The 10,126-nt window shown below is 39.5% G+C and overlaps 1 protein-coding gene across 2 annotated transcripts; it reads left to right on the top strand.

Moving 5' to 3' along the window:
- Window positions 1–1,420: 1,420 nt before the first annotated feature.
- On the top strand, window positions 1,421–4,746 carry LOC110865375 (G-type lectin S-receptor-like serine/threonine-protein kinase At4g27290). Of its 2 annotated transcripts, none has more exons than XR_004860817.1 (7): window positions 1,421–2,806; window positions 2,921–3,055; window positions 3,153–3,292; window positions 3,409–3,616; window positions 3,689–3,926; window positions 4,036–4,157; window positions 4,246–4,746. XR_004860817.1 is itself a non-coding variant. In XM_022114616.2 (7 exons), exons 1-7 carry the CDS (start codon window positions 1,522–1,524, stop codon window positions 4,549–4,551), a joined length of 2,463 nt encoding a protein of 820 aa, XP_021970308.1. In that variant the 5' UTR covers window positions 1,421–1,521; the 3' UTR covers window positions 4,552–4,746. The 2 variants fall into 2 exon arrangements, 1 of the variants encoding a protein (XP_021970308.1); XM_022114616.2 differs by having other exon boundaries at window positions 4,007–4,157.
- The last annotated feature ends 5,380 nt before the right edge of the window (window positions 4,747–10,126 follow it).

The following is a 10,126-nucleotide window of genomic DNA, read 5'->3' as shown; positions in this document are numbered from 1 at the left end:
AATTAAAATGTATTGAAGACGTTTAATGCAATTTAATTCTCCCATTTAATTCGTTTTTCAGTTTCGACTTCAGATCTGTAGTATAAATAGGTGGACACCCCTGCAGCAGAAACACACTGAAAATACACAGCAAACAACTTTCTCTCTACTGAATTCTTCTTCATCTTCAAGCAGCTAGGTACACCTTCGGGTTAGAGTCAAGACCGGTAGTGCAACTGCTTTAGGCTGTTGTATCCTGGAAACAAACGAGTTCTCCTAGGAGACTCGAAATTTGTTTTAAGGGACCCGTGTCTAACATGATCCTCAGCCAATAACACCAGTTTTGTTTTATTTTTTGTTCTTGTTTTTCTTGTTCCAGTTGTAATTGTACTGTGCTTTCAGTTTTCATTTTGTTTAGTAATTGTAATTCAAGTTATAAAGAATTTTTATTTATTTTTGCACGAACGGATTCCTACACCTTGCTAAGCGGACGAGGAGTGAAACGTTCTGCCTTGTTGGAGGAGGTGGTCCGATGAGTGTTGGTTTGCTTGAGCGGACGACCAAAGAGGTGGAATTGTGGGGACCGATTACGGATCCACATGTTAGAACACGATGTTAGTTAGTTAGCTCGTTTATTTAGAGCATCTCCAACGGTGGTCAAAGTCTATAATCCAAACCCGTCACATCATTCCAAACCTTAACCATTCCAAACCCACTTTTTCCTTAATAAATCATTCCAAACCCTCACATCACACTCCACTTTTACAAATTTTTTTTGTTGAATGTGAGTGTGTGGTCCCCACTAAATCAAACAGGACGCGTCCGGTATGCCAAACCAGACACAAAGAGTCAAACTCCTCCAACGGTTGTCCTCATTTGCTTTGTGGGTTTGGATTTCGGACAAGGCATCTCCTCCAAGTCTCCAACGGTTGTCCTCATTTACATCAAAGTCTAGTCAGTTTCATTTGTAACAAACTTGATTTTTTTAACGGCGGGGGTAATGATATTAATAGTAAAAGATGTTAGCGATAATATAACTAATATATATTTGTTTGTAGAGACTGTATGTATCTCCTAGTTATTAGCTTTATTATTCAATCAGAAGAATCACCTTTAGGACAGTGGGTCAACTTGTCTTGGACGAACGAGTCAAGGAAAAAATTATGAAATACAGAGTTCGAAGGCAACATATGCTTAATGTAGACAGCTCATCCACCAAGAAGTCAGATTTTAGTCACCAAGTAATTCCTTGCCGTGTGACCTAGGATACGGGGAACTACATATATACCCAAACAGCAACGGTGACATTACAGTATGATGAATCCTTGAGTCTATGCAAACGAATTTTCTCCTCATTCTGTGCCATGTTATAGTCACATCTTTTAACTTTATCTAAATACTAGACATTAATAACGCACCCCACCAATTAATAACACACCGGTACTATATATGTACTATAATTGGTGATACATAGCGTCCATCTCATGCTAGATATAGCTAGGAACATTTTACATATATATCATCAGAATCTTTAGAGGAAAAATGGAGAGAATAGCTATATTTGTTCTTTTACTTGTTTCACTCCCCATTCAGAAAATCTATACTGCCGAAATCGATATCATTTCGGATTTACAGTTCTTGACAGAAAAAGATACATTGGTGTCGCCTGCCGGAACCTTTGAACTTGGCTTTTTCAAGCCGGGTAGCTCTGGGAATAGCTACCTTGGCATATGGTACAAGAAAATATCTGTCAAAACAGTTGTTTGGGTTGCCAACAGAGAACACCCACTCACCATCGCATCATCAGGCGTGTTAAAGATTGTCCATCCAGGAAGTCTTGTCCTCATGAACAATAGTACCAATGGTATAATGTGGTCATCCAACACAACATCCTCAGGAAATGCGACTGCAAAGCTTGATGACAACGGAAACTTAGTCATGACGGACGGAGACAACATAAAGATTCTCTGGCAGAGTTTTGATTATCCAACTGATACACTTTTGCCTGAAATGAAGTTCGGGAGGGACCTGTTGACGGGCAGGGAATGGCGTCTATCATCATGGAAAGGCAGTGAAGATCCAGCTCCAGGTGAATTTACCTACAGCATTGACACACATGGTTATCCTCAGCACATACTCAAACAAGGCGAAAATATGATCAAGTTCCGGGCAGGACCATGGAATGGTATTAGGTTTAGTGGGGGTTCGACGTTCGGCCCTAACAAGTTCTTTACATACAATATGGTTATTAATGAAACAATGGTAGCTTATACTTATAATCTTAAAAACATTTCTGTTGTATCGAAGTTAACCTTGATTTCTTCTGGGGAGCTACAACGTTTGGTGTGGGCAGAAGATGCTAAAAATTGGCAGTTTGTGGCTAGATTACCAACAGATATGTGTGATTCATACAACATTTGTGGTGCCTATGGAAGCTGCCACACTGTGAAGACACAGAGATGTTCGTGCTTAGATGAGCCAAAATTTGTGCCTAGAAACTCAAAGGGTTGGGAGGATGCAGATTGGTCTGGTGGCTGTATGAGACGAACATCATTGGATTGCGAAAATGGAACAGATGGGTTTATAAGGTATCCTAATGTTAAATGGCCGGATACACACACTTCCTGGTTTAACAAGAGCATGAACCTAAAGGAATGCAAAGCAATATGCCAAAAGAATTGCTCTTGTATGGCTTATTCAAATACAAATATCACAGGGGAGGGAAGTGGCTGCTTGATTTGGTTTGGTGACCTCTTAGACATCAGAGTAATCACCGAAGGCAACGCTGGTCAGGATATATTTGTAAGAATGGCTTCCTCTGAGTTAGGTAACTATCTCTTAATTTCGCCAATCATGTATGTATATTACAACACAAAAACCAATCTACACGGATTGATTTTCATCTCTACAAACTTACTAAATTCATGGCTTGCTCAACCAGTGTCCAAGAGAGGAAGAACAAACATCAAATTCATCTTATTAGCAGTCTTTCTGGGAGTTGTTCTTATAGGCTTAAGCTCTACATTATTCTGGTATGCATGGAGAAAAAGGCAACATGCATCACCATTGGGAGAAGGTAACAAATGTCTGTATGTTGAAGTACAGTTTGGAGTAATATGAATTCTTTGAGCAGATTTTGTCAGTTTAAAGTCTATTCTATTTCTATTGCATAGGGGGATCACTGCATGTCTATGAATGGCAGGAAGAAGCAATGGAGCTACCATTGTTTAGCTTTCCTACAGTAGCACAATCTACTGCTAGTTTTTCAACAGATAATAAACTTGGAGAGGGTGGATTTGGACTTGTTTATAAGGTAAACGTATAAAGTGCTTGGCATGCATTTTGCAAAGTATAACATAATATTAAAGATCCAATGAAGTTACACCTTGATGTTTGTATAGTATTCACTTTGGAAATGGTAATCTTCAGGGTCTGCTAGAAGGGAAAGAAATTGCAGTTAAGCGTCTCTCCACAACTTCCAGACAAGGACTCGATGAATTCAAGAATGAAGTGATTTGCATTTCAAAACTTCAGCACCGGAATCTTGTTAAGCTCCTTGGATGTAGCATAGAGGGAGACGAGAAATTGTTGATCTATGAATACTTGCCAAACAGAAGCCTAGACCTGTTCATATTCGGTCAGCATCATATATAATATCATAGTTGATTTAAAATGAAACTATAATGAACTAAATCTACATGTTTGGCAGATAAAACACAAAGCACACTTCTTGATTGGACAAAGCGATTAAACATCATCAAAGGAATTGCCCGAGGACTTCTTTATCTGCATCAAGATTCACGACTAAGAATCATTCATAGAGATCTTAAAGCGAGCAATATTCTACTAGATCTGGACATGAACCCAAAGATATCAGACTTTGGCATAGCAAGAAGCTTTGGAGGAAATGAGACTCAAGCAAACACAGAGAGAGTTGTTGGTACATAGTAAGCCTCAAAACCCAACTGTATATTCATTATGTTTTTGGTTAAGTTCATTATTTTTAGAAACATTTTGCTGACTGCAGTGGTTACATGTCTCCGGAGTATGCATTAGATGGTCTTTTCTCAACGAAGTCAGATGTGTTTAGCTTTGGCGTTTTGGTGCTTGAGATTGTAAGTGGGAGTAGAAACTGGGGATTCGTTCATACTAACCAAGACAATAACCTTATTGGACATGTAAGTTCACCTGCCGCAAAATGCTCTTTTGATTTGTAATTATAGTTCTTACTCTACAACCAAATAACTGTTTATGTACTATGTTCAGGCATGGAGAATGTATAAAGAAGGCAGGTCAATGGAACTCATTGATTCAACTTTAGATGAACCAGTAGATCCATCCCAAGTTTTAAGATCAATCGAAGTGGGGTTGTTATGTGTTCAAGAAAGCGCAGATGACAGGCCAGACATGTCATCAGTGGTTCAAATGTTAGGCAGTGAGGGTGCATTGCAGAAACCTAAGCAGCCAGCATTTTTCACAGAAAGGAAATTTCATGGTGCTGACTTCTCTTCAAGCACTTATCCAACAAGCTCAAACAATGATTTAACTGTTACAGAAGTAGTTGCTCGATAACAAGCATGTTCATAACTCCGTAATATATAATTTTTCTTGGCGTCCGGGGGCGTATAGTGATGGTCAGCTGTGTAGGGTTGCTGGAAAACCGGATGTGAGTAGAGATGGCAATGGGACGTGTATCAGTAATCCCAATTCTATACCCGATATAAACATGTCTTATACTCATTGTGATTTCTAAATACTTTCTTACAATTTTAGTTGTTATATAATTTTATTAGCCAAGGGAATTAAAAAGAACCGAAAATCAGTGAATTAGTAGATTACACGGTTACCTATGTTGGCAGGAAGTTTATCTTCATCACAAACATAGTTTGCAGAACTTGATTCGCCATAATCATACTTTGGATTCATAGTGAATCAAATGAACAAACAACACACACTCGAAAAGAACGAATAGAATGATTTGAATGAAGGATATTATTAAGAAATATGTAGGTCCCTTTTCGCGGAGGATTACGAACCTAAACCTTGTTATACAAACCTACTAGCGAGTGCGGAATCCAAGCTAGCAAGCAAACCGAGTTAGTAGCAAGTAGAGAAACAAACACACAAATTCACCGATTAACACAACTTGTATTAATGCAATGAGGGTTCGGTTACAAGCTCAATGTTTACAGAAGTGTTCTATAAACTCTCTAAGTGTGTGTGAGTTTTGGACAGAATGCTCTCAACCTATCTCTCGGTATCTTTCTGTCTGTATATCTATCTGAAACTCAACACATGCATGGGTATTTATACCCAGCTCAAGATGCTATGTCCGAAGGATTCGACAGATGGTCCGAAGGATCATCTGTCGACCACATGTTACACGAAAGATCAGCATGGACCTCGAAGGATCATCCTTCGAGGTCTAATGGTCGAACCATATCTTTCGAGCATCTCGAAGGATCAGTTGTATCCTTCGAGGCTATCCTTCGATCCAGACAAACATCTTTCTAACTGTTGACTAAGTCAAACCGGAGGATGGTTGACTTTGTCAACTTACAGAACTGACATGGACATCGTTTACATACAGACCGAATACAGACAAAGTACAGACACAAGTGCACCAACAAACTCCCCCTTGGCTGTAGCTTTGTCTTTGATCTCTAAGCTTTGTCTTGTTCTTCTAAAAGTGTAGACTCGTCTTGAACTTCGACGGTCTTTGGTCTTCAGGTCTTCAAGACTCTGATGTCCTATCATGTCTTCAATGTCGGAGGATCTTCAAAGTCTTCACGTCTTGAAAGTAGAAAGTGTATCAACAAACTACCCGTATCATGTAGGAAGTGTGTTGACAAACTCCCCCTTAACATAAGCTCCCCCTTGAGTTATGCTCGTGAAATACTTTAACTTTATGAAGTAAGATCCTTGTGGTGTTGATGATGGCCAACGGCAACTCGATCATCTTCATTCATTGAGCGCCTTCTCGTCGTGTCTTCATTCCAAAGCTCGTCATCGACCATGTTCTCCTAGCCTTTAGAATCTGCACATGCAAGAAATCTAAACGCGTAATGAGAACAACTGCTTGGAATATAGTTAGCATAAACAAATGACACACGTATGACCATGTCACAATCAAACACCGTCCGACAGTTTGAAAGTTTAATAAATTTGTCAATTTTGGATTTTAACTTTCAAACATGCAAATTTTGACCGTTTATGAAGATTTAGTCTGTTCGGTTTTCAGTCAGGTTTCAGGTAACGAAGACTCGAGCTCCAACATCGTACAATCGAAAATAAAGCAGAAATAAAATCTTTTTGGCTTTTATAAAGTTTATATTAAAACAAGCCTAAAATATTTTTGGTATTTTTGAAATTAAAAGACAACAATTTAAAATCCTTTGAGTGTTATCAAACGACATCACCGCTAATGTCGTGCTGATATGCACCAAACGACGAAACTGTTTAAAAGAAATAATAAAAGTTAAGCAGTAAATAAATATATACAGACATTCTTTTTGCGAGTTTCGAGGGTAAGAGAATCATATCAGTGTACGGCCATGCCAAAACACTCTTGTTGTTCAGTTAGTTAACATTAAGATAAGCATCCTATAACAATTATCGGTATTGTTGTCCACTTAAGCTCAACTTATCAGATGTAATCATGTTTAGAGGATACGTTAATGTATGATTTATACTTACCGACCGGTGTTCATCCACATCACGACACATTCCCGTATCAAGGTATGCACAAGAGTTCATCTTACCGGTGAGTATACCGATTATCATCTGTTTGACCGTATAAATTGTGAGATACTCACTTATTTTGAATTGAAAACAAGCCCTTTGTGATGTAATCACTTATTGATGAGGAACTTGATTTTCATATGCATGAGGGCACAGGTGCAAGTCCGTGAACAGGTCAGTACTTCCGCACAGCAGAGAGACGAACTTGACACCCGGATAAATGTGATATTTTATCACTTATTTGTTTGGACATGTGATTGTTTATCACTTATTGAGGTCGAATGCAGTATGTAATATGTACACGTATGTATAGTATCATGGAAGATCTAGACTTGCGTCCCCGTTATTTTTCGGTAAAAGATACAACCATGATACCCAGATGATAAGCAGCATAAAGACCGAATATCTCAGAACCTCGGCAATCTATCAAACGAAATTTCGGTACTAAGACCATATGCCAATGAATGGTTCCCACCTGGTCTTCAGTCGATTAAGATTTATATCACCCTGCACACTTTAAAATGATTGTGAGCCTACCGATACATCTTATATAGAGCTGCTTATCGTTTTGCATTTAAGGTTTAAAGAGGTTTGGATAGACCACTGATGTACTATCATTTTCTCTTTTGCTCGCCAGGAAACTCATTTTTGTTTTTCTATTGTTTTTGTGTTTTTGAAATTTTTCGATGTTTTTGGATTTTCTGATTTTTGGATTTACTCCCCCTAAAATCAATAAAGTAAGATAAATTTAAAAACACACAAAGATATTTACAAAAATGATTTTCCGATGTTGGTTTACTCTTGCTTGACCTTAATACCGTTTACCAATAATAAGAAGTCAAATCTTGATTTGTCAAAAGCTTTGGTAAATAAGTCGGCACGTTGGTCATCGGTGTGGACCTTAACAACATCGATTAGCCTTTTCTCAAAGCAATCACGTATGAAGTGATATTTGATTTCGATGTGTTTGGTCTTTGAATGCTGCACAGGATTTCTAGTGATATCTAAAGCAGCAGAATTATCAACGTAAATAGGAGTAGTTAGGAATTCAAAACCGTAGTCCCGCATTTGTTGTTGGATCCAAAGAACTTGGGAGCAACAACTTGAGGCAGCAATGTATTCAGCTTCGCATGTTGATGTAGCTACACACGTCTGCTTCTTGCACTGCCATGTAACTAGGCAATTTCCTAAAAACTGACATCCAGCCGTTGTGGACTTGCCGTCGATTTTGCATCCGCCAAAATCAGAATCACTGAAAGCTACTAATTCAAAGTTATTATCCCTAGGGTACCACAGACCGGTGTCAGGGTACGCCTTCAAATAACGAAAAATCCTTTTAACAGCAGCAAGATGTGAGGCCTTCGGGTTAACTTGATATCTAGCAAGCAGGCACGTTGGGTACATTATATCTGGCCTTGATGCTGTGAGGTACATAAGAGATCCGATCATAGCGCGATAGATTGAAGGGCTAACAGCTTCTCCCTTCAAGTCTGGAGTAATTCCGTGATTAGTTGGCAATGGGGTACCAATGGGCGTTGCATCAGACATCTGGAACCGGCTCAAGATGTCACCAACATATTTAGTCTGATGGATGAATATCCCAGACTCCGTTTGTTGTACTTGTAGGCCCAAAAAGAAGGTCATTTCCCCCATAGCACTCATCTCGAATTTATCCTGCATAATGCGCTCGAATTCCCTACACAAGACATCATTAGTAGAACCAAAAATAATGTCATCAACGTATACCTGTACCAGAAGAAGATCTCCATCTTGTTCCTTGATGAAAAGAGTACAGTCGATAAGACCTCTACGAAAACCGTTCTCCAGCAGATAGTGTGATAAGGTTGCATACCAAGCTCGTGGTGCTTGATGAAGACCATAAAGAGCTTTGTTTAGCAACCAAACCCGATCGGAATGGATAGGATCTTCAAAACCTGGAGGCTGTTCGACGTACACCTCTTCTTCAACCACACCATGTAAAAATGCACTTTTCACGTCCATCTGATAGACCTTGAATCCTTTGAAGGACGCATAGGCTAGAAAGATTCGAATTGCTTCGAGACGTGCAACAGGTGCATAGACTTCGTTGTAGTCGATCCCTTCAATCTGACGAAAACCTTGAACGACTAAACGTGCTTTGTTTCGGATAACAACTCCGCGGTCATCCTTTTTGCATTTGAAAACCCAACGGGTACCAATCTTCTTGTATCCAGCAGGTTTCTCTACTAGTTTCCAGACACCCAGCTTTTGGAATTGTTGCAGTTCTTCCTGCATTGCTTCAACCCAAGCGTTATCTTTCAAGGCTTCTTTCCATGTTCTTGGTTCTTCTTGTGAGACATAACACGCGAAGGACCAGTCGTTTTGTTGCCCAGATTCTCGAATAGCTGCATACAAGCCTGCATTGTTGTTGTTTCGCAACATGTTTCTTGTTTGTACGCCACTTTGCACATTTCCAATGATGTTTTGTTGAGGATGGGTATTATGAATCCTTGTTTCTGGATTATCTGGAACTGGAACATTTATACCCAGGTTGTTAAGATTAAGATCAACAACCAATTCAAGACCCGGAATTGACGAAGAAGATGATGCAGTAGTCTCAGCTGTTCTATGTGTATCCACTGGAGGAGTACCCTCTGAAGTACCATGAACTGCTGTTGTAGGAGCTTCTTGATCTGCATCTAGAAATTCATCATCCTCTGAAGATTCGTTCAATTCGTTTGCATCATGAAAATCCTCATTGTTGAGAGTATTGTTGTTCACCGAAGAAGATGGTTCTTGATTAACAAGAATTGGACGAACCACCGGTGAAACTGTTGCATTGTCACTCTCGAAAAACATCCTAGCCGCAGCATTTTCTTCAGCGGCTTCAACATTGATCGAATTGAAGAAGTCATCATACTCAAACATCCAAGGTTGACCCGGATTTTTGACTGGCAAGGTGTGCCTTTGTACTCTGACCTCAGACCATTCCTCGACCCTTTTAGTCTCTAAATTCCAGACTCGTAAGTTAGGGGTGGCATACCCAAGAAAGTATCCATCAATTGCTCTTGCCCCAAACTTTCCATTAGGATCGATGATTGTGCATGGAGCTCCAAACGGTTCGAGATAAGACACATCTGGTTTCCGTTTTTGAAGAAGCTCAAAGCAGGTCTTGTTGTGCCTTTTTACTGTAAGGACTCTGTTCAATGTGTAACATGCAGAGGCCACAGCTTCAGTCCAGAATGGAATGGGCAACTGTGACTCTACCAACATTGTCCTAGCAGTCTCGATCAATGTGCGGTTCTTACGTTCAGCGACACCATTCTGTTGAGGAGTATAAGCTGCACTAAACTCATGAAGAATACCCTTTGAAGTGCAGAACTCCGTCATGGAATGATTTTTAAATTCAGTACCATTGTCGCTACGT

The sequence above is a fragment of the Helianthus annuus genome, chromosome 6 (assembly GCF_002127325.2).
Source record: "Helianthus annuus cultivar XRQ/B chromosome 6, HanXRQr2.0-SUNRISE, whole genome shotgun sequence".
Classification (NCBI taxonomy): domain Eukaryota; kingdom Viridiplantae; phylum Streptophyta; class Magnoliopsida; order Asterales; family Asteraceae; genus Helianthus; species Helianthus annuus.
Note: the sequence above shows the minus strand (reverse complement) of the source record. Positions and strands in the feature narration are given on the sequence as shown.